Source organism: Geotrypetes seraphini, chromosome 8 (assembly GCF_902459505.1).
Source record: "Geotrypetes seraphini chromosome 8, aGeoSer1.1, whole genome shotgun sequence".
Classification (NCBI taxonomy): domain Eukaryota; kingdom Metazoa; phylum Chordata; class Amphibia; order Gymnophiona; family Dermophiidae; genus Geotrypetes; species Geotrypetes seraphini.
The window spans coordinates 67,204,776-67,229,505 of record NC_047091.1 but is presented as its reverse complement, the minus strand read 5'-3'; the positions used below and the strand labels follow the sequence as shown (position 1 = coordinate 67,229,505).

At 43.3% G+C, this 24,730-nt stretch overlaps 1 protein-coding gene across 4 annotated transcripts in view; it reads left to right on the top strand.

The window, feature by feature from the left end:
• DPF2 (double PHD fingers 2) overlaps window positions 1-21,467 on the top strand; it is a 123,307-nt gene extending 101,840 nt beyond the window's left edge. For all 4 annotated transcript variants that reach the window (XM_033956107.1, XM_033956106.1, XM_033956104.1 and 1 more), the window contains one exon: window positions 18,730-21,467. In XM_033956107.1, the coding sequence (XP_033811998.1) occupies window positions 18,730-18,803 (74 nt within the window). In that variant the 3' untranslated portion in view covers window positions 18,804-21,467. The remainder of the gene's footprint in view (window positions 1-18,729) is intronic.
• The last annotated feature ends 3,263 nt before the right edge of the window (window positions 21,468-24,730 follow it).

The window sequence follows — 24,730 nt, the reverse complement described above, 5'->3', positions numbered from 1 at the left end:
TTTTGACACCAGCTTGGGGAAGATCTTCCTGCCAGAAGCCCGAGTGGTCAAGTTGCAGTCGTAGATTCGTCTTCTGATGGCTTCCCGGTGTCCTCAAGTGCAGGTTTTTCTCCAGGTCTTGAGGTCGATGGTGGCTTCCCTGGACATGGTTCGGTGAGCCCAGGCTCACATGTGCCCACTTCAACATGCTCTGCTTCAGAGGCGGTTGCCCCAAGTGCACGATTTTGACTCTTCCGTTCCTCTTCGGGGGTTAGTTCATTGCAGTCTCTGTTGATGGCTACAGTCTTCCAATCTGGTGCTGGGAGTGAGTCTGGAAAAGCCCTAGTGGACAGTGCTTCTCATGGATGCCAGTCTCCTCAGTTGGGGAGCTCAGTGTCTCAGTTGATCAGTTCAGGGCATCTGGTCTCCAGAGGCAGAGTCTTGATCGATCAATGTTCTAGAGCAGGGGTGTCAAAGTCCCTCCTCGAGGGCCGGAATCCAGTCGGGTTTTCTGGATTTCCCCAATGAATATGCATTGAAAGCAGTGCATGCAAATAGATCTCATGCAGATTCATTGGGGAAATCCTGAAAACCCGACTGGATTCTGGCCCTCGAGGACCGACTTTGACACCTGTGTTCTAGAGACTAGATCCATCTGGCTGGCGTTTCTAGCATTCCAGGCATTGTTGACAGGCAAGTCTATTCGGGTTCTCTCGGACAGTGCCATGGCGATGACTTATGACAATCGTCAGATGGGAACCAGGAGTCATCTGGTGGTGCAAGAGGCTGCTATGCTCATGGTGAGGGCAGAGACTCATCTTCAGAACATCTCGGTTTCCCATATAGCAGGAATGGAGACTGTCCAGGCGGACTTCCTCAGTCGGTACATGCTAGATCCTGGAGAGTGGTGTCTCGGTCCCGCAGCCTTAGAGTTGATTGTGCAGTCTTGGGGGCCACCGGTCATGGACCTGATGGCCATGAATGTCAACGCCAAAGCGCCACGATTTTTCAATCGGCACAGGGATGTTCAGGCCGAGGGGCTGGATGCTCTGGTACAGCCTTGGCTGACGGGCCTCCTGTATGTGTTTTCTCAGTGGCTGATGGTGGGTAGAGTCTTTCGCATTGCTTGGCACCCTGACCGTGTGATCCTGGTAGCTCTGGACTGGCCCAGATGCCCATGGTACGCGGATCTTGTTCGTCTTCTCATGGTAGATCCTCTTCCGCTGCCCCTCTTGCCTGACCTTCTGACTCAGGGCCCCATTCCAATGTTTGATCCAGGTCCCTTTTTTTCTTACGGCTTGGCTCTTGAGAGGGAATGCCTAGATAAGAAAGGTTATTCAGATAGTGATCTCCACTCTCTTGGGGTCCCGGAGGCTTTCTGTTTCTCGGGCTTATTTGTGGTTCTGGCATAGTTTTGAAGAGTGATGTGCTACACTTGGAGTGGTTTTCTTTTGCGCTTCTTTGTCTCACATCTTGGAGTACTTGCAAAATAGCCTGGATAGGGGCCTGGCCTTCTTTCCAAGCTCAGCTTGCAGCTTTGTTTGCATTTTGCGGTTTGCTGCAGGGTAAGCGTTAATTTCTTTTCCGGACATGGTTCGCTTTTTGAGGGCAGCTAAATAGCTGCAGCCTTCGGTTCCAGCTTGGGATCTTAATCTGGTCCTGTCTGTACTAGTGCGGCCTCCCTTTGAGCCCCTGGGTTTCTGCTCGTTCCTTACTCTCAAGGCGGTTTTCCTGGTGGCCATTACTTCTGTGACATGCATTTCTGAGCTGCAGGCATTCTCTTGTAGGCCTCCCTTCCTGGTGTTTTCTAGGGAGCGGGTAGTGCTACGGCCTGTTTCTTCCTTTCTACCGAAGGTAGTCTCGCCTTTTCATGCTAGTCTGTGGTCCTCCCGGTCTTGGGTAGCCAGGAGGGCTCTTCAGAACAGAGGCAGTTGTGCTAGTTAGATGTTTGTCGGGTCCTTTGCTCTTATGTTCAGCAGACCCAGGAGTTCCAGAAGTTGGATCATCTTTTTGTCCTCTTAGCGGGTCCTCATAAGAGGGACAGTGCTTCTAAATATAGAAACATAGGAACATAGAAGATGACGGCAGAAAAGGGCCATAGCCCATCAAGTCTGCCCACTCTAACGACCCCACCCCCTTGATTTTACCCCCCTAGAGATACCACATGTATATCCCATTTCCATTTTTTTCTCCCCTAGAGATACCACATTTCCTTTAAAAATCTGGCACGCTGCTGGCCTCAATCACCTGAAGTGGAAGTTCATTCCAACGATCGACCACCCTTTCGGTGAAGAAGAACTTCCTGGTGTTGCCATGAAATTTCCCACCCCTGATTTTCAGCGGATGCCCTCTTGAGGCCGAGGGACCTCTAAGAAAGAAGATATCATCCTCCACCTCAATACGGCCCGTGATATATTTAAACGTCTCTATCATGTCTCCTCTCTCTCTACGTTCCTCGAGTGAGTATAGCTGCAATTTATTCAGCCTTTCTTCATACGGGAGGTCTTTGAGTCCCGAGACCATTCTGGTGGCCATTCGCTGAACCGACTCAACTCTCAGCACATCTTTTTGGTAATGTGGCCTCCAGAATTGTACACAATATTCCAGATGAGGCCTCACCATGGATCTGTACAACGGCATTATAACTTCGGGCTTCCGGCTGATAAAACTTCTATGGATACAACCCATCATTTGTCTTGCCTTTGATGAAGCCTTCTCCACTTGATTGGCAGTCTTCATGTTTTCGCTAATGATCACCCCCAAATCACGTTCCGCCTTGGTCCTAACTAAGGTCTCACCATTAAGTGTGTAAGTTTTGCATGGATTCCTGCTGCCAAGGTGCATGACCTTACATTTTCTAGCATTGAAGTTTAGCTGCCAAGTCGAGGACCAGTGTTCCAATAGAAGTAGGTCCTGCATCATACTGTCTGGTAAAGTGTTCTCACTTACTATGTTGCATAGTTTGGCGTCATCGGCGAATAATGTGATTTTACCCTGAAGCTCCTGAGTCAGATCTCCCACAAATATGTTGAAGAGGATCGGGCCCAAGACCGAGCCCTGCAGCACTCCACTGATCACCTCTGACGTTTTTGAAGGGGCACCGTTCACCACCACTCTCTGAAGTCTACCGTTTAGCCAATCACTGACCCATGCAGTTAATGTTTCTCCCAGTCCCATTGATTTCATCTTGCTCAATAGTCTGCGGTGTGGGACGCTATCAAAAGCTTTACTAAAGTCCAAGTACACGACGTCTAGGGACTCACCCACATCCAGTTTCCTTTTTATCCAGTCAAAGAAACTAATTAGATTGGATTGGCAGGACCTGCCCTTGGTAAATCCATGTTGGCGGGGATCCCGTAGATTCTTCTCGTCCAGGATCATATCTAATTCATGCTTAATTAGTGTTTCCATGAGTTTACTCACTATGGATGTGAGACTCACCGGTCTGTAATTCTCAGCCTCTGTCCTGCAGCCATTTTTGTGGAGTGGGATTACATTGGCTGTTTTCCAGTCCAAGGGGACTCTTCCCACTCTCAAGGAAAGATTGAAGAGCACAGATAACGGCTCTGCCAGGACATCACAGAGCTCTCTAAACACTCTGGGGTGTAGATTGTCCGGTCCCATGGCTTTGTTCACTTGGAGTCTTGATAGTTCACAGTAGACGCTGCTGGGAGTAAACTTGAAATTCCAGAACGGGTCTTCTGATCTTTGCCTTGCTTGCAACTGTGGACCGGACCCCGACGCCTCGCAGGTAAAGACTGAGCAAAAGTATTCGTTTAGTAGTTCGGCTTTATCGGAATCTGATTCTGCATAAGTCCTGTCTGCTTTCCTCAGGTGTACTATCCCACTTGTGTTTCTTTTCCTATCACTGATGTACCTGAAGAAGGATTTATCCCCTTTCTTAATGTCCTTTGCTAGATTCTCTTCTATTCGAAGCTTGGCCTCTCTGACTGCCGTTTTGACAGCTCTGGACCTGGCCAGATAGTCTTTTTTTACCTCTCCTCTTCCTGATTGTTTGTAGGAAACAAATGCTTTTTTCTTTTTCTTAACGAGGCCCGAGATTTCTGTAGTGAACCACTGGGGTCTGTTATTTCTCCGTCGTTTGCTTACTGTTTTTATATAGCGATTTGTTGCTTCATGTAGGGTAGATTTCAGGTTTGCCCACATAGCCTCTACATTATTGGTTTCAGCATGGTCTTGCAGTGCCCGACGGACGAAATCTCCCATGCGTTTGAAGTCAGTGCCCCGAAAATTAAGGACCTTTGTTGTTGTGGTGTTAGATCAAAGATACTATCGTTTCCGCCTATCTTCAGAAGAAGCCTGTTCCGGATTTTCTCAAGGTTCATTCCACTCGCGGTCAGGCAGCTTCTTGGGCTGAGTCTTCTCTGGTGCCTCCAGTGGATATCTATAAGGCCGCGGTTTGGTCTTCTCTGTATTCATTTGTGCGACACTGCCTTGTGGACGTCCAGGCATGTCGGGACACAGTGTTTGGTGAACGTGTTCTGGTGACTGCCCTCTGGGGTCACACACATGATGGATACTGCTTTGGTACGTCCCTCCAGGGGTCACACACATGATGGGAACTGCTTTGGTACGTCCCATCAGTGAACTGTACTGGTTTGGAGAGATGCTAAAGAAGGAGAAATTAAGTTCATACCTGCTAATTTTCTTTTTTTTTAGACTATCCAGAGTCTCCAGGGATTCACGTGAAGAGTGTGCTTTTTCTGTGGGTTCTAGTATTTTTATAGGGTCAGGGAAATCAAAAGAACAGCGGCTTTGGCATAGCTGGCGAGCTGTGGGGATGCTTTGCTTAAGGGGCTTCTATGCAATTTCCAACAGTATTGCTCGATATTTGTTATTACTCCTGTTAGGAGTGTTATTTACTGTTATAATTAGCAATTCTTAGTTCTGCTTGGCTATTTGGCAGATTGGTTAGACTAGAGGGAAGCACAGCTATTAGTATTACAGCAAAAGTTTTGTCTCAGTCTCCACCTGCTGCTCATGGTGAGCTATTACCCATCAGTGAACTGTACTGGTTTGGAGAGTCTAAAAGAAAGAAAATGAGCAGATAAGGACCTAATTTCTCCTCTGTCATCTAGATGACCACTCATTATTTGTTTATTTATTTGTGTTTAGCTGATACCTTTCCAGTAATGATAAATATGTCTCTGCTAACAAAGCATTTATAGTCTGTTTATATCTGAAGCAATAAGGGGGTTAAGTATGAGGTGCCCAAGTACATAAGGCGTGTCAGTGAGATTTGAATTTAGCTTCTCTAGTCCTAGTCTGTTCTTACCACTAGGCAAGCTCTTTACTCATTGACCATTACACATTTTGTGAAAAAATATTCCTGAAACTTGCTCTTGAGTCTCCCCTATCTTGCCTTCATCCAGTGTCCTCTTGTTTTCAAGCTTCCTTTCATGTGAAACAGACCTATCTCATCTGTGTTTATTTCTTAGAAGTGTTTGCAGATTTCTCTAGTTCTTATTGTTCATACTAGACCAGTCCAGAAAAGTGGGTAATAAGAACATAAGATTTGCCATATTGGGACATAAAGGTCCATCAAGCCCAGGATAAGCATGAAGATTTTATGCTAATCCTAGGACTAAGCAGTGAATTTCCCCAAGCAAACTCAATAATGGCTTATGGATTTCTCTTTTAGGAAATTAACCAAGCCTTTTTTAACTCTGCTAAGCTAACTGATTTCACCACATTCTTTGGCAGCGAATTCCAAAATTTAATTATACATTGTGTGAAAAAATATTTTCTCCAGTTTGTTTTAAATGTGCTACTTAGTAGCTTCATTGCATGCCCACTAGCACTAGTATTTTTGGAAAGCGTAAACAAACGAATAACATCTAACCTTTCCACTCCATGCAGTATTTTATAGACCTCTATCATATCACCCCTGAGCCCTCTCTTCTCCAAGCTGAAATGGTCCCAAACCTTTTATCATTTTCATCGCCCTTTTCTAATTCCGCTATATCTTTTTTGAGATATGGTGATCAGACCTGCACACAGTATTCAAGTTGTGACCATACCATAGAGCGATATAAGAGCATTATGACATTACATCTTTGTTTTCCTTTCCTGATAATTCCTAACTTTCTATTTGCTTTTTTAAGCTGCTGCTGCACAAGACTGAGGATTTCAATGTATCCTCAACAATGACACCTAGGTCCTTTTCCTGGGCAGTGACTCCTAACATAGAACCCAATATCACATAGCTATAGTTTGAGTTCCTCTTTCCCATATGCATTGCTTTGCACTTGTTCACATTAAATGTCATATGCCATTTTGATGGCCAGTCTTCACTCTCACAAGATTCTCTTGCAATTTTTCATGATCCTCTTGTGATTTAACAACTTTAAACAACTGTCATCAGCGAATTTAATTATCTCACTAGTTATTCCCATCTCTAGATCATTGATAAATATGTTAAAAAGCAGCGGTTGCAGCACAGACTTTTGGGGAACCCTACTATTTACCCTTCTCCTTTGAGAATATTGACCATTTAAATCTACTCTCTGTCTTTCAGCCAGTTCTTTATCCATAATATGACATTACCTCCTGTCTCACCTCTTGAACCCTTTAAAAAAAATTGGCGTCACATTGGCCACCCTCCAGTCTTTGGTACTATGCTGGATTTTAAAGAAAAATGACAAATTGCTAACAATAGTTCTGCGAGTTCAATTCTATCAGCACTCTGGGATGTATATCATCCAGGTCCAAGCGATTTGCTACTGTTCAATTTGTCAAATTGACCCCTTGCATCATCTAGTATTAGAGATTTGTATGTGTTTCTCTGATTCATCAGAATTGAATACCATTTCTGGCACTAGTAACTCCCCTTTCTGTTGCGTCCCTTCCGGATTCCATATGCTAGGTGTTCAGTCCCAACCTGTAGTCTGGGTGTTGCAGAAATCCACAACTTTTCTGAGCATATGTTCCACCACCTTATCTTGAGAGCTAGTAAACAAATCCAGTTACAGTTTCTGCAAGCAGTCCATGCAGAAGTCTTTTGCAGTAGCTCTGCTTATTTTTATTTTACGATTAAAGTTTGTTTCTTGGTGGCTTCAGTGCCTTGAGATCCCCTCCCTGGTGGTCCCCTGTCAGAGAAAAGGATGCAGTCTTGTGATGCTGGACTGCAGCTTCACAGAGAACCTCTGGTGGATTTGTAGAGCCAGCCTGCTGTGTGCTGAAGTACCCGGAGTCCTTTCCCATGGGAGTCTGCTGGACGGGGGCCCTGTCGCAGGTTTCTAGCACAGGCTGTGTTTGCCTGGACAGAAACCTATCCGGGTTTCAAGGTGCAAGCTGCCTTTCCTGCCCCCGACCACATGGCAGAGGATCCGTGGGGGCGAAGGTTGTAGTCGGTATGTGGCCAGCTGGCAGACCGAAGATCTTCTATTTTGTGCATTTGGTGCAGTTTCTGAGGCAGAATGTCCTTTTTCTTCACTCAGCTGGTTTTAAAAATGCTTACAGGCAAAGGCACTACAGAACTGTGAGTACCTCCATTATTTCCTATGGGAACTTCAGGGGTGGCATATGGAACAATTTAAAATTCATTTTTCAAAGTTTCTGTGGGTAGGGTTCGGGTCTCCCACCTCCCCAGACTCTAAATCACTATTTTTATTAACGGTTTCTGTTTGTTTTTACAGTTTTGGGCGCAAATTCATGATTGCAGCCATCTTGGATTTTAAAATCAATCTTCTTTTCTAACTTTTATTTCTGCCTCAGAAATGCCTAGATTTGACTCAAAATTATTTGGGATGGTCTCTCCAGCCCCTAATCTATTGAATGTGGACATTGATTGCGCCGGATTGGTGCCAGATCAGCAATTGTGTACCTTGTGCCATAGTGCGGAGTAATCTTGGGCTGGGAAGCTGGCCTGGGTCTGTGCCTTCTGAAGAAAATCTTGCCCAGAGGTTGTTCTGAAGTCTTGCGCAGAACGCCTGCGTTCCAAGTTTGGGGACTCTTTTGACACAATGCATGTACCTCAACAGAGCCCTGCTATAGTTGCAGAGTGGGTTGTTCACCGGATTTTATTCAGCTCCTCTGAATGGCGTATCCTTAGACCCACTTGTTTGACGCAGCTGGTAGGCACGCCAGGGCTTTTTCGGTCTGTTGTGTCTGTGGCAAAGCTTCCTGTTTGGGAGCACTGCTAGACCTCGACTGCAGGGGTTGCCATGCAGATTTTATGATTCTTCTGTCTCCTAACACTGTATTTAATTTTGCTGAGTCTGGTCTTCCCGGCTGGATTTAGGGTGTTGACCCTTCTGCGCATTTTAAGCAGTTTTCTGTCCGCCTCTTTACAGATGTTATTCTGAAAGAGCTTCATTTGGGATTTTCCACCTTTTCAGTTCTCTGGCTGCGGTCCTGGATCATTCTTCTGTGCCCTTTTTTTCCATTCAGTCCACAGCTCCTTGGTCTGGTTTCAGACCAATGTGATCCCGGAAAGCTCTTTCTGATCTGCTAAAGCTACATCTACGCTTTATCATTTGGATCATGATTTTCAGCAGTCTGAGGTAGATTCCAACGTGGTGCAGGTTCTCCAGCACACAGCTCTCCCTAGTGATGGGGGAGTGAGGTTTAAAGATTCTCAGGATCATAGGGTTGATATTATGTTACAAAACATACTTTTCTAGCAGCATCCTCAGGTAGCTGAGTGGGGTGGCCACTTCTTTGATGGCCTGTCATTCCAGCCTGCGCAATGTGTCCTCTGTGGAGGTGCATCCCTGTCCTGCACTGGTGCTGGTTGGTGTGGCTTTGGTGCCGGGCACCCTTTATAATCTCATTCAAGTTCTTGGTATGTTCTCTGCTGGTGCAGTGTCTGAGCGCCAGACTCTTTGGATGAGGACGCTCCCTCAAGGATCACCTTCAACAGATGTCTTTTCAAAGGCTAGCTTCTTGTTGGTATACGTCTGGATGACCTCTAAAGAGGTGTTGCCGAGCGCCGCCCTAAGTCGCTCCTTGCAAACAAGTTTCGCTAGATGTTGGGAGGGGGGTCATAGTACTCTACGTTCCTCCTCTGGAATACACAGGTTTTTCTTCCTAGAGGTTAGTTCTGCATTGTTCCTCAAATGTTTTTCTGAGTTGCCTTTGTGCCTGTTTATCACTTGTTAATATTTTACAGAGCAAACAAGTTAATGGCGTTGTTGGGGGATTCTCCCCTGTACCCCCTTGTCATGGATTTGTTAAGGTATGTTGCTTGACTTTGGGACTTAACTGAATTTATTTGCTAGCTCTCAAGCTAAGGGGGTGAAGCTCAGAAAAGTTGTGGATTTCTGCAACATGCAGACTGCGAGTTGGGACTGAACACCTAGCGTATGGAATTCTCCAGGGATTAACAAAGATGATTATCAAAGGTATAAACCTAGTCCTAACAACTTTCTCAGTGAAGACTGAAGCAAAGAATTCATTTAATCTCTCTGCAATGGCCTTGTCTTCCCTGAGAGCCCCTTTTATCCCTCAATTTTCCTAGCGGTCCAACCAATTCTCTTCTTGGCTTCTTGCTTTTATGTTGAAATCTGTTTATTAGTGACAATGGAACATAAAAGCCAACACTATGGTACCTCAGTAGCAGATGATCAAACAAAGAAACTTCTATAGACAACAATGATCAGGAAACCAACAATTTTTTGTTGTAAAATGTTATCCTCTCCCCACCTACTCCATCTAAGAATACAACCAACATGTCCAAAGATATTTACAACATACAATCCAAATCTATTATTACCTTAAACCCCTAAGGACCTCAACCACTCAGCCCCTCCAATCCCAAAACCAAAATCATAAGGCAAACACTCCACTGGTGTTGCCATTTAAAAGGAAAGTGCCCATCCGCAGTGGAACGGGAACCTTCAATATAGTTTCCAGAAGTTGTTGCACCATCATCCAATACCTTAAATTTTTCTAAAGTCCCACCAAGCATGCACAAATATCCCCTCATGCCCACACTCCTGCAAGCACATCCTCAGAGCCAGAAGAAAATGATGACTGTAATTTAACAGTGGTATAATACCATTGAAACACATCTTATAGCCTTGCTCTATCAAATTTGCTGCAAGAGAAACTTTTAATAAATTTATATTTATCTGGCCCCATTTCTGATCCAGCAATGTTTCTCACTTATGTTTATAGGTCATTGCTGAAGGGTGATTATACAGCAAAGCTTTATACAATCTAGAGATCGATCCCACCCCTGTACCTATAAGGAATACCTTCCAAAAGCAGAATCTGTCCTGTTCCACTCTGGAAGTGCCTTCCGTCAAAAAATCACAAGTTGGGCATAGTAGAAGAAATCAGTGCTTGCCAGGCCATATTCATCTCAGAGAGCTTCGAATGGTACTAAGGCTCCCTGGAGAACCATGGAAACACTCATTGGCCTTATGGTAAAGGGAACAGTTAGAGTTTAGTGATCATTGCACTGTGTGATTTTAATATTGAGCATCAAACCTTATTTAAGGCTTAGAATGAGCTAACTTCAGGAGGATGCGTGATAATGCAGAGGAGGCCTTAGCTGAAGAAACTGGTCAAAAATAAAAGAAGCACTTAGAAGGCAGCAAGCAGGACAGTATATTACATGTGTGTGTCATTACTGATGAAGCCCCAATATGGAAACTCTCCCCAGCATTTCTTTCGTCTAGAAGCCTTTGGTAGGGTCCACCTCACATGTGCATGCCTTCCTGCCTGCCGTATACCTGTGCATGCCATTCTCATGTGGGACCCAGGTATTCTTCATTTTACTTCAGAGTAGAGAAGATGCATTTATGGTTTCTCTCCTCAGCCTTTGCCATTTTGGATTTTTTTCTTTCAGGCAGCTTTGCCTTTGTTCAACAATTTGGGTCTATTCTTTGTCATGCTTCTCATCTTAGTGTTCCCAGTCTGTTTTTGGCACTTTATTAAGTTTACTTCTTTTCCCACAGCTCCTTGAGTCCCCTTAGGCCTCGAACACACACTGGCTGTGAAAACCTCCATTTTTTTCTCCATAATGTTTGATCTCACTTTGACTATTTTCCCATATCCCGAAAACGCCCAGTGGTTTTAAAAAGTGTTCCAGATGCAACAGGACCATGCCCTTTTTTTTTGGGGGGGGGGGACCCCCTTTCATGGTGCTTGAAGTGTCTGGGACCCAACCACAATCATCATCCTTGTCACCTGTTCACCTGTATCAACAAGAAGCATTAAGAGTTGAGAGTATTTGTGGTGTAGACAAGCCTGGTCTATCAGGATTGGAGGCATTTGCCCTTATGGCTTTCAGAGCTTCATCAGGCATCGAGGAAGTCTCCTACTCCTGCCCTGATTTTGAGCATTGGCAGCACAGGGCATCTTTTGATCCTGATCCGAGAGCTCATGCAAGGATTCAACATCGTCCTCTTCAATGCTGAGCGATACTGATGATGTGTATCTAGGGGGGAGGCTAGAAAGCATCAGCTTTAGCTTCCATTTAAGAACAACATCAAGAGCATTAGGACATCAGTGCTGCTAATCCCAGAAAAGCGTTCATGTCAAGAGAGCAGCTCCCCCTCCTAGGCACTGGAAACCAGAGGCTGACCAAAACTGGATCTGTGCTGAAATTCACTGCAGATAGCAATCATGGGTGGTGGGGAGACTTTTTTTTTTTTATTTCAGCTAAAAATGCACTGGCATTGGGTTAGGATAGTCGTTGATGTATCTAACCTGCAGAACACAACTCTAATTTTCTCTGCATCTTCTCTGTCCTAGTATTGTAACCCTCTCCTCTCTTTCCTGCTATCACTATCTCATTTACTTAGCAAAACTGTTGACTGTTGTTCTCTAGGCCTGAGCACAGACTTATAATTAACTTTAAGAACTGTTTGTCTATAGTGTGGTGTAACTCTTGTCTTCTAACCTAAATCCCCCCCAACACCAGATACCCCCCCAAAAAAAACTCCAACAAGCAGCCTTCCTTCCTTTTCTTTTCTGCTTAGCTCTGTTATTAGAGGGAATAAACCCTTCTGACTTATTTTTGTCTTTCATACTGCAGGCAAAGTTTATTTTATTTTATAGTCAGACCAGAAAGCAGCTTTAAGGTTTAATCGGTAATTGGAGATTACAGCACGGATGCTGCTAGCTAGATTTATTGGGAATATTTAAAATTTTAAAAAGGGAAAAAAAAGTAGATTCCAGCAGAATTTGTATCATATTGTCTCAATTGCTAGGCCCTCCTATGGAACCGCCAATAGGGATCTTGGTGACTCACTTTTGCCCTTCCCACCCATCTCATGTCTGCAATTTATATATAGACAGCCCAATAATCAAGGTCTCAGTCAATCCCAATTCCAACCAATCAAGATGAATTTCATTCTGTGCAATCATTGTGATGTTTTAGTTCCCAGGCACAGTATCTAGAAGCTCAAGGCTTGCCCCATCTGTCTTCAACTTGCTAATTTCAGAGGAGCTCTGTAAACCTAAGCAGGAATTGGAGGCAATTAAAGCAGCTATAATCACCCCCCCCCATATATACCAATTTACCGCCACTGCTCCCAAAGAATAAAACAACCTAGAAAATTCTGCTCCCGAGTCCTATCGCCCAATTTCTTTGCTGAATGTAGACATCAAAATTCTGTCCAAAATCTTAGCTGATAGATTAGCGACCCTTCTCCCCTTGTGTGATTGCATCCACACAAGTCGGCTTTGTACAGGGTAGACAAGCAGTACACAACGTACGTAAAGCATTGATAGCCTTAGCACACACGCAATTCCATCACACTCCTATGCTTCTACTCAGTTTGGATGTGACACAGGCGTTTGACCAGGTCAATTGGACGTACCTCTTTGAAGTGTTAAATTGTATGGGGATATCTGGCTGGTTCGCCTCGGCATTACGCACTTTATATTCCACTCCAACAGCAAGACTACTTGTCAATGACATTATTACTGACCCAATACCTATTGAGAGGGGAACTCGACAGGGCTATCCCCTGTCACCCCTCTTATTTCTATTGCACCTCGAACCCTTTCTTCGCACAGTGTCTCAGGACCCCGACATAGTGGGTGTGGACTTCGGGACTCATTCACTCAAAGTGTTGGCCTTTGCAGATGACCTATTATTTTTGCTAACTGACCCCACTCACTCTGTTCGATATTTATTGCAAGCGCTTGACGAATTCAACTTTTATTCGGGATTTACGTTGAACTACCAGAAATCTATGGCCCTAGCTAGCCCCCTGACACTACAACAGACTTGGAGCGGTCACTTCCCATTTACGTGGGCTCAGACTTCAATTCGCTATTTGGGGGTACAGATCCCCTGAGACTTTACGACCCTGTACACCAGCAATATCACCCCATTGCTTCAAGACACTTCACAACATGTACAGAATTGGTTCACTTTTCTCTTATCGGTGGCGGGCCGGGTAGCCCTTTTTAATATGGTACTCTTTCCCAAATGGTTATATCGTTTTCAGGTTTTACCTCTGCTGTTGTCCCATGCCCATAACATTCGTTTAACGAAAGAGCTACAGCGTTTTCTATGGGGTGGTAAGCGACCACGTATGCCCTTGCTACGGATGTGTCTGCCCAGGGTTAGGGAGGGCTATGGTTTATTAAATGTACGTTGGTATGCTATGGCTTGTCAGATGAGACATATTAATGATTGGTTTAGAGGCACATCTGATTTTTCTGCTACACCACTGGAGTTATCTTTGCTGGCTCCGTTCCATGTGAGCTATTTTCTACATGTGGCGGATCCGAGGATGCGTCCTTTGGTGTCTCACTACCCCATTTTTACGCCGGCCAGAAGGACATGGAGATGGGTCTGTAAAACAGCCAAATTGTCTTCTAGGGTGTCTTTATATTTGCCTATATTGGGCAATGGAGCTTTCCAGCCGGGCATGCAAAATGCCACCTTTCTTAGGTGGCAAGTACAAGGTCTACAATATCTTTTTCACCTGTTTTCGGAGGAGGGGAGCCTGGTCACATTTGCCGAGCTGCAACGAACTTTTACCTACAGGCTAATGATCTCTTCGCCTATTACCAGATCCGTCACTATGTTCAGTCCCTCCCAGTGGCTGCCCTTACTGAAGTCTGCAGGGAGGCGCTTTCGGAACTCTTCAGCCTTTCAGCCCAACAGAGGAATCCTCTACGATTTCATATTGTGGGGATCCGGGATTGCCAACCAAGTACGAATCTGGATATATTAGTGACAGCGTGGGCTGAGGACTTGCATTGCCAGTTGACTGCTCAACAGTTACAACGGGTCCTGAAGAACATTCAGAAGGTGTCACCCAATATTACTCACTGGGAAATGCAATTGAAAATTGTTTTTAGACTTTACATTCCACCGGAACGTGCAGCCCGGATGGGGATTACTGTGTCGCATTCTTGCCCGAAATGTAATCAGGCTCACGCATCTTTGAGTCACATGTTTTGGGTCTGCCCCGCAATCCAACAGTTTTGGAGACATCTTGGCCTATATACCACATCGCTTTGGGGAAGGCAATGGCTTCCGCAACCGAGGGCGTTATTTGGATTTTATAATATAGCCTCGCCCAAACCCAGGGGAATGTCAGCATTTATTTCCAGAGCCCTTTTGATGGGGAAAAAAGCCATCCTCACCAACTGGCTCTCCCGTGATCCCCCGTCATATGCACAATGGAGATCCCTAATGATAGTGCACGCAACACTGGAGAGACGCATGGTGGGAGACTTGACTCTTGGCCCGGGTCGCAAATTTTGTCAGGTGTGGGAGCATTTCTGGCAGGACCTCACACCGCGTGCTCGCAGTAGACTTTTGAATCTTTAAGGTTTTATTCCCACTCTCAGCTGTTGAACCGGCCATGGATTCTTGGGGAGGGGAGGGGAGGATGGGAGGGGAACTGATTATATTGTTGAAAATGTTATTTCCTGAATGGTACTACTGTTTGTATTTGCTTCTTACTGCTGGAATAATAAAAATCATTTAAACATTAAAAAAAAACAACAACCTAGGAATTAATGTATCACCATAGGCTCAGATAGACTGTGGCATGTGACACAGAAACAGCCACCTTCACAATTGTTGCCCCTAAAGAATCCCTTTGCTATATTAGAGCATTGTGATGCTCAAGATTAAAAGAACTGAGGAGGAACTAGAACCAGTGAAGATAACTTGTGAAGTAAAGCACCTCCAAAGCACATATAAAAAAGCTCAAACCAGGAAAGTATTGCTTCTCAGGGATTCCATCATCAGAGGGATTAACCTTGGAACACAGGACAAGGAACTCAAAATAGTGAAATGCCTTCCAGGATCCTCAGCTGTCAAGAATGCCAGACAAAAGTGTTTTTGCTAGAAGATATTGGAGGATAAGCATACAGAAGGCCCTTCACTAACTGAGGAGAAAGTCATTCAAGTCTAGTCTGCTATGGGATCACCGTCTGAACAGAACTAGGGAACCTTGTTATTGAAGTGAGTGGAAAGAAATCCGAGGAGTGCGCCACTCATGGAAGATCTTCTGAACCCATAATCAGAGACCATGATACCATAATCAGCACTATACCCATAATCAGAGACCACTTGTCTGGTTGCATGACCCAACTCAAAATGACTGTCAGACAATTGCTCCTCCCCACCTGATAAGTGGCTCTGAGAACCATTCCATTGAAGATGGCACATCATCGTATTCTGACTGCTTGCTGTCATAGAAAGTACAAACTGGTACCTCCCTTCTTGTTGGCATAATAGGAGGGTAAATCAAAAAGTAAAGGCAAAATACATTTAACAGCTTTAATAGAAGTAACTGTGAGCAATTGAACATATCACTTTTCTACATAGTCCCCATGCAAGACGATGCATTTGTTTTATTGTACAACTAGCTTCTGCATTCCTGCAGAGAAGTAGTGTTTCAACTGCTCCTGAAGCCAGGTGAGCATTGCTTCCTTTATTTTGTCATGCTTTGTCTTTTGCTCTCCTGGTCACAGAGATGCGCTCATGTCTCATCGCCGGTGATAATTCTCTCCATTCTCTTTCTTCTTCATACCGTCTCAAGAACTGGATTGCAATCTCCACACACTGTTGCTTGTGCAGATCAGTAAGCTGTTTGGGAATCCATCATGTGCAGACTTTCCTGTAACCCAAATCAACATGCATTATGGGAATTGCAGATCCATAGCTGATATCCAAATATGAAGCTGATACTTATCTGATGGTCTTATCTAATCAAGGCATCCGCCCTGTCAATGTGCTCTTGTACGCACGATGTTGATGGGTGACCAGAACAACCTTCATCAGTTATATCTGTTCTTGCTTTAAACCTTCTTACCCCCTCATAAACCTCTCATTGATTGATGGTGCTATGTCCATAACGAGTCAATATTTGCTGGTGAATTTTCATAAGTTTAGCTCCCTCTGCCCAAAGAAAGCATGCTACTGCATGTTCTTTGATGGTACAATTTTGCAATGGAGCGTCCATGTTTCTGAACACGTGGCTACCGCACGACTAAAGGCCAAGAACTGCACTGTGCATGGACAAACTATCCAACAGGCAATGTACGAGTACATATGTTGCATTTCACTAGCTCTGTTTTCGTTATCATGTAATTTAACAATTGCGTTTAATTTCTGATTCGCCCTCGTGTGTCTGTATTAAGATAATTTAGGTTGCCAGTTGGTCTCTGAAAGCCTTTAGATTTAGAGCATTCCAAATATTTCTCAGCTCTAGGAGTTTCATCTGATGTAACTTCTGTACAGACCACTGACTAAGATCCAAGTTTAAGTTTATTTAATATACTGTCCTTTTAATTAAACCATCAAGGCAGTATACACAAATAGTAATTAGTAAAATGACGGCAGATAAAGACCTGAATGGTCCACCCAGTCTGCCCATTAGTTATACCCATTAAAAATACATGATTAAATTAACTTGTCTCTAAAATTAAAAGGGGATAGATTCCGTACAAACATAAGGAAGTTTTTCTTCACCCAGAAAGTGGTAGAAAACTGGAACGCTGTTCCGGAGTCTGTCATAGGGGAAAACACCCTCCAGGGATTCAAGGCAAAGTTAGACAAGTTCCTGCTGAACCAGAACGTACGCAGGTAGGGCTAGTCTCGGTTAGGGCTCTTGTCCTTTACCTAAGGGTCACCACATGAGCGGACTGCTGGGCATGATGGACCACTGGTCTGACCCAGCAGCGGCAATTCATATGTTCTTTGATATTTCTGGGTCATAGACTGTAAAGTCCACCTGGTGTTGTCCTAGGTTCCAAGTTGCCATCCCAAGCTCACTCCAGCCTATCCAACCATCCTATTTGCAGGATATCTACCATAACGTCAGGCCAGTAACATCCTCATGTTCCAAGTTAGTAGGGTTCCCACTGATGGCCCTCCACAGCCCATTCTACACCAAATCACCACATATGATACATAGACTGTGCAAGTCTGTCATATACCAGGACCTTAGTTCTTTAATTTACATCCTTCATTTACTAATTAGAGATCCTCTATATTTATCCCATGCTTTTTTGAATTCCATCATCGTTTTCCTCTCCACCACTTTCCTCAGGAAGGCATCTACCACCCTCTCCGTGAAAAAGAATTTCCTAACATTGCTCCTGAGTTTTCCTCTCTGCAACTGCAAATTATGCCATCTAGTTTTACCATTTTCTCTTCTCTGGAAAAGATTTGGGTTTACAGTGTATTAATAACTTTCAAGTATTTAAACTTCCGCTATTAATTTTTGAATAGCTGATCCTGTTTAATTGGGATTGTTTCCAGTAACTGAAATATATTGTTATCCGTAATGAACTCGTAAGCGTGTTGGCAGGATACAAGTTAGAATGTAATGTAACGCCTTTTCCCTTCTCATCCTTGATTCTCCTTCCTCTTCTTATATGAACATACATAAGAACGCAGCCAGACCTGGACATCAGCAATGATCACTTCAGCTTGTGTCAGCTGAGGCTTTTGCTGGTGTTGGCTACCAGTGATGGACAGAGCAACAGTTACCAAAGTGCATCCCTTGTTACATGCACTATTACAAGGGCGCTCGTAGGTGCTTACCTGCAATGGGGCATTCGTGTAGGTGGAGCATGGGTGGGGTTTCCATTTACATGCACAACTTACAGAATATTGTAAGCTACATGTGTTGCATTCCACACTTAGGTGTGCCCATTTACACCTGCCATTGACCTGGCCTAAATGGTTGTGCCTACATTTAGGTCCAGTGAACAATCCATAAGCAGCTATTAAGATGGACTTGCAGAAATCCACTGCTTATTCCTAGGATAAGCAGCATAAAATCTGTTTTACTCTTTGGGATCTTACCAGGTACTTGTGACCTGGGTTGGCCACTTGGAAACAGGATACTAGCCTTGATGGACCTTCAGTCTGTTCCAGTATGGCAAATCTTATGTTCTTCCACCTGTGATAGAGCTGACTTATTTTTTGTTGATGTTGTACTGACTTTGTTTATTTGAACTTCTTTATTTTCAGTTTATATAAGGTACTCCACTTAGTGTCACTCCATTTCTATTTTTCACTTCATCTCTAATGATATTGTATTATTATTCTTATCCTCTCTGGAAGAGTACCCTAAATGGTTAGAGCAGTGATCTGAAAACTAGGGAAACCTGGTTCAAATCCCATAGCAGTTTCCTGTGATTGTGGGTAAAATACTTAACTCCTACATTGCCTCTACAAACTTGGATTATAATCCTTCAGGGGAAAGGGATTAAATGCCTAATGTTCCTGAATGTATTTTGTTTTGAGCTACTGGTGAAAAGGTGCGATTCCTTGCTTATTCTGTCTTGCAGGAAGTTGGAGTTGCCATTTGTGTTTGGATTTGCTGAAGGAGAAGGCTTCAATTTACCAGAACCAGAACTCCTGATTCAGATGGGGACAGAAAACAGGCTCAGTGCCGGAGACTAGCAAAGAGACATTGTGGTAGCCCTATCTGTGCCCTCTTAACACAGGCCTCACTTTCCTCCCAGCACTGAGTTCTTAGGTTTGATTTTGATTAGGTTAAATAATAGCTTCACTTTTCTGTTACATGGTCCAGCTTGACTGTCACCATTTTCCAAATGAACTAGGGTTGGCAAACATTGTTGAGTACTGTAACAATTTACAGTCACAGTAGTTAGCAACTGAGGCCCCAGATTACATGAAAACATTTTCTGCACTTTCTGAGGCAGCGGGAAATTCTTAATATGCTTCCTAATTTGAACATAGAAAGATGGCTTCAGCCAGCTGAGTATCAACAAACTCTGAAGTTGATGTAGAAAGCCACGTGGTAAAAGTCATGGTTGACGAGTCAAAAGCGCATGGAACAATCACACTTGGACAAATTGCGCACAGGACGTCAGCGTGCCAGATTAAAACTTAACTTTAAAGCACTCCGAGAGGTGTGTGTGGAGGAGGAACCCTCCCCCTTTACTTAGAAGTGTTGCCGGGGAGGGAGAAACCCATCCCCCATTTAGAGAGGAAACTATAATTTAACCCTAAAAAAGAGGGAAAAATTACACTTTCCTCTATAATGGGGGGTTCCCCCCCAGCAAGCGGCAACACTTCTAAGTAAAGTGGGGGATTCCCCCCACACCCCCTTGGAGCGCTTTAAAGTTAAGTTTTAATCCGGTGCGCTGACGCCCTGCGTGCATTTGTCTATAGTCGATGTAGCAAGCCATGTGCTGATGGTTGATTTCATGGCTTATACCACAAAAATAGATGTTTCATGGCGATACTGCAAGGAACGAATGAGATGCAGTTTCAATAAGTGTAGAATTTGCAAGCCAATAAGGGAGAGAGCCTGTCTGGTTCTGAGGTTCTGCGGTAAGGGCACTTTCGCTGTGCACATGTCCAAACAAAACTACGTCAACACACATCTGCACATAAATACCTCGCAAAAATCTTTCTGAGGCTAATATTTATATGGAGAAAACCAATCTGCTTCATGTGCAGATGTGTATTGGCACTTTTGCTTTAGTTCAGACAAGCGCACAAAGAAAACTGTTACTCCCATTCTGGCCTTTAACAGTGCAGCACAAAGAAAACCAAGGCATTTAAATCCCCAAAACTGGCATTAAATTCTGTTACTGCACTGGACCTGTGCATTAAAACCCCCCATTTACTTCTGTGCATTGTGGAGGAATAGCCAATGGTCTCATTATTATTCATTTTAATATATAGCGTGCACCCATGTCTACTGTATAAATTAACTGCCACAGTGAACCCCTTTCTGCATCATGGGGCCAGTAATATGCGTGCAAAATGCTTGTTAATGCGCTTCTGTCTATAGTGGCTTTCTGTATCAGCCTCTCCATGATACAACTTCAGTTTTTAGCAGGCCAGACAGGTGACAGTTTGGGGAGAATGCCCCATAAGGTGTGAGAGACGGCATATTCAGGCCTTTTCTAGTCAAGGCTTGGCCTCCTGCAGTCTCAGTAGCTCAGTTTCTTAGTAGCAGACCACTTGAGGACATTTATCCTGGACTGTGTTTGTATCTGCTGGCCAGGTGCCCTTCACAGATCAAAGGAACTCTTGGAGGATCATGCCTGCAACAGCTAGAGACGCTATGGGATTTTCTTCACTATTAAGTGCATTTGCTGGGCGGGAAATTCTTTATGAAGGTAGATAAATCCCTTTGATGGCTGGAAAAGGTGCCTATTTTGTAAGTTACTTCTGCAAACCTACCTCTGCTCTTGAGCTGTTTGTGCTCTTCTTTGGGTACTGCCCACTTGTTTAAATGCTCTGTCCCAGGTATACCCCCCTTTTTCTTCCCCCAGTTCTGCCATCTTGAAATGGATCTTAGTGAATTGTGTAATGTTTAGCTGTTTTGGTTTATATCCGTTCCCTTTAATATTAGTCTCACTGAGTTCTCCCTACTCATCAAATGTTACTTTGCTCTGACATCATCTCCCTATGCCTCCTCCAGCAATGTTATGGCTCATGGCCAAAGGAAACATTGCCTTGCCACGGGATGCTGCCTGGGGCTCTAGCAAGGGGATAGAAGACACACTTCTGCTCCCCTCTGAAACAAAGTAAAACAGGTGGAATAACTAGAATGGCAGTGGATGCTGTGGCCCCAAGATGGCTTCGTTCTACTATATGTTGAGTATTCCTGCATAAAGGAAGACTGCTTTTGAAGAAGTTGCATTTTATAGGTAAAAAGGCATGGTTTCTAATCTTTAATGACCTTAATGCGCATATCTGCTTTTTTACTTGGTAATGTAGATTTCCCAAGTCATCCACAATTCAGCTCATTGCATAAATGAGAAGCCGTTTACTAACCACCTGTGCTATGTCCATGTTGATTATTCATAGTATTTCTGCCAGCGGAAGGGGCCATCAGCAGCGCAAAGGGAGCACATAGCAACTGCCATGCCTGGTGCTAAAGAGCTGGGAAGTCAGGTGTGTCCATGGCGGATACCCATTTTCAGCCACTAGCAAGGGGAAAGGCTTGCAGTTTCCTTTGTGCCCTGGGAGAGGAGCAGGGTGCTATTTTATTTTGTAAAGTCACTGCATTATTACAGTAGTAAAATAAACATTTTTACACACACATGCCTCAGAGATTTGCTTGGGGCCTGTTTGTATTGGGTGTGGTTTTCTGTGGTGGTGTTTTTTTTATGAGGGGGGAGGGAAAGAGGGACCTTTTCCTTTAGGCTAGAGCTTAATTTCACACTTCTCTCCAGGTGACTCATCAAGGATCTGCTCTCTCCTCAGCCATGTTCAGCCATAAGTTATAACTGTAACTTCTATTCTTAGATGTTTTTTGAATTGTAAATTTAGGTGTTCACTTTTTAAGTAATTGGAAGTTCATTGAGGATACAAAATATCTCTATCAGTGCTTTCACACCACAGGTACTATTACTGGATACATTTTCTTATGGAATCAAATATGCACTGAGCATCAGTGCAGAAAAAGATACAAGAACTGAAGAGAGGCTACAAGACAAGCCATGGAAAGGTGAGAGAGTACAAGAGGAAGTGAGATTGTTTTGATGTTTATCAAATAAATACTTGATTTTTTTTTTTGTTTTTTGCTTCGGGGGTTATAATAAGTTGAAAAACCAAAAATTAGAAGCCCAGGTTATAACCAGCTTTGAAAATTAGACTGCCTGACAGCTACTGAAGTCAGAGAAAGGGCCAAATGTGAGGTGTGAAGTGAGGCACTGGGAGATGAATTGACGCACCTCAACACTCACACAGTAACCAGGCTGGGATTAAAACGTCCTTCCTTGTGTTTGCGAGTGCCAGTGGTCTTCTCATGCAGCAACAGTAATGAGCCTCCAGTGACATCTTGATTTTTATTTTCAGCTCTTTGACACAAAGGAACCCATCATGCTATCTGAAAAGGGGAAATATTGTTTTCCTAATTTTTTTAATAGAACTGTCAACACTCTAGTTTCTAACAGGCTTGGAATAAAGGAGGGTGAGCTAGGCTGAGCCTTGCATCAGCTGGAAAACCAGCAACAAAATTGCAGGCCACTGGGGTTTTAGAACAAGCATATCAGTAGGAAGCCTTTTTTGACTGTACTTGGAGAGGGGGTTAGATGCCTCACCTTTCCTTTATTATCTTTGCCAGATTTGTTTGAAACCACATCACTGTTCATAATCTTCCCAAGGTCTTTAACTCATCCTGATTTTTTCCCCAGCATGTTCTAACAGTCACATAACTTCCTTGCTACCCTCCTCATAGTCCTGGGAGGGGGAAGGTAGCAGGAGCTAATTGTGGCGAGTCAAGTTATCCAGGGGTTCGTGCACAGCCATTTTTTAGCATGCAGTGGGGTAAAAGCAGGCATGAATCAAATTATCCTTTAAAAAATGGCAACAAAAGGTAGAGGAAGCAAGTATTCTGATATTTGCCTTTTTGAATGTTATGCCTTGTCTTGCAGACGGGTAACATTAGCTATATTACTTTCTTAGGTGCACACTAGGTGGCAAGAATTTTGGAGCAAAGACATAGTTGAAGGCCTTATTTCAGTTCTGTATATCCTGGTTCTTTAAAAATATGTACACATAAGGGGCATCACCTTCCTGAAGCAGGTTCATGGCCTACCTCAGAAAGAAGTTGCTTATGTTTCAGACTTAATGCAGTGGAAACCTCTCACCTCTGGAGAGACCCTAGCTTTGACAGCTGCTCCACCTTTTACCTATTAACTGGAAAGCAAGAGACTGATCAGCCAAAACATTTGAAGCCATGAACAAAACTGACCTAGGTGATGGGAGCCCTCCATACTAAAAAAAAAAAAAGAAAGATAAGAAGGGATAATAACAAAGCATTTTAGTCTTTTATAGGGGAAAACACCCTCCAGGAATTCAGGACAAAGTTGGACAAGTTCCTGCTAAACTAGAATGTACGCAGGTGAGGCTGGACTCATTTTAGAGCACTGGTCTTTGACCTGGAGACCGCCGTGTTAGTGGACTGCTGGGCACAATGGACCACTTGTCTGACCCAGCAGTGACAATTTTTATGTTCTTATATGTGATAGGTTTAACCTGTTACAGTTGTAGTCTCTTCAGTATTTCAGATTTTATTACAAGAAATCTTAAAAAAAAATTTTGTTTTTATGCTTGGGAGTAATTCCCAAGTGTACAGAAGTCAGAGTAGGTGATGTATTTTATTTGACTGGTATAACTATTATCTATTAGAATAGTGCTATCCATATACTGTAATATTAAAAGGTAAAAATAGAAAGGAAACACATTTTATACATTTGTTTTAGCTTTTAACACCTTTCTGTAGAGCCAAAGCATGGGTAGTAACTGATCTGTGGAAATGGAGACAAAAACAATGATGGAATTTTAAAAAGGCATGGGATAAACACAGAGAGGATAGAATAAAAGTAATAAGAGTATTTCCACTAAAATGTAAATGACTTTCATCTTTCAAAATAGGCATGGGGAGAGGCAATCTGCACAGAGTGGCATATAACCCTAAAAACAAAAGAGGAGGTAACCTGCATGGAGCAGCAGGTACATTCATAAATAATGGCACAGAGGAGGATAACCTGTACAGTGGCATGTACCATCCTTGTCATTTTGCTGAGCAGACTAGATGGGCCACACTGGTTTTTTATAATAATAATAATAACTTTATTTTCTATACCGCCAACACCCAAGGAATTCTAAGCGGTTCACAAAATAAGAGGACTTTGTTTACCAATATATTAGATAGCGATTAGCATCAATGTTTTTTTTAAATAAACCTGAAGGAAGAAAAAAAATGAATGCTTGTAAATAAGAAACGCATATATAAAGATTGATTGAAATGTGGAAAGACTGAAACCAAAAGGGTCCTGAATGAAGTTCTTCGGCATCAACATGAAAAAGAAAAAAAAAAAGGCAGAGTTAGGGGAAGATGGTGTGACAGTGGTGATATGTAACAAAGCAGCAAGAGGCCCTCTGCTGAACCGAGGAAGGAGAAGCAGCCCAGGCTTCATAATTGCAAGTCTACATTTAGATGTGCTTGCTGTAATAATAATAATAACTTTATTCTTTTATACCACCCTAACCAAAAGTTCTAGGCGGTTTCCACTAAAAAGAGCTGGACAATCAGCGAAATACAATAATACAGTAAAAAATACAAATATTTGTAAAATAGAATTTCAATAATAAAACTCACTAAGTAATAAACTGGTCGAACAAAGTGGTCTTAATTAATTTCCAAAAACTGCAATAGGATAACATAGCTTGCTGAATACATTTACCTAACCAAGATTGTTGCCTACCAGCTTGTAATGCTAGGCCCTATCTAAAAAGGTCTTATATCTACACCCATTAATTTTTGGATAAGCAAATAAGTATTAGTTTCTAGTATCT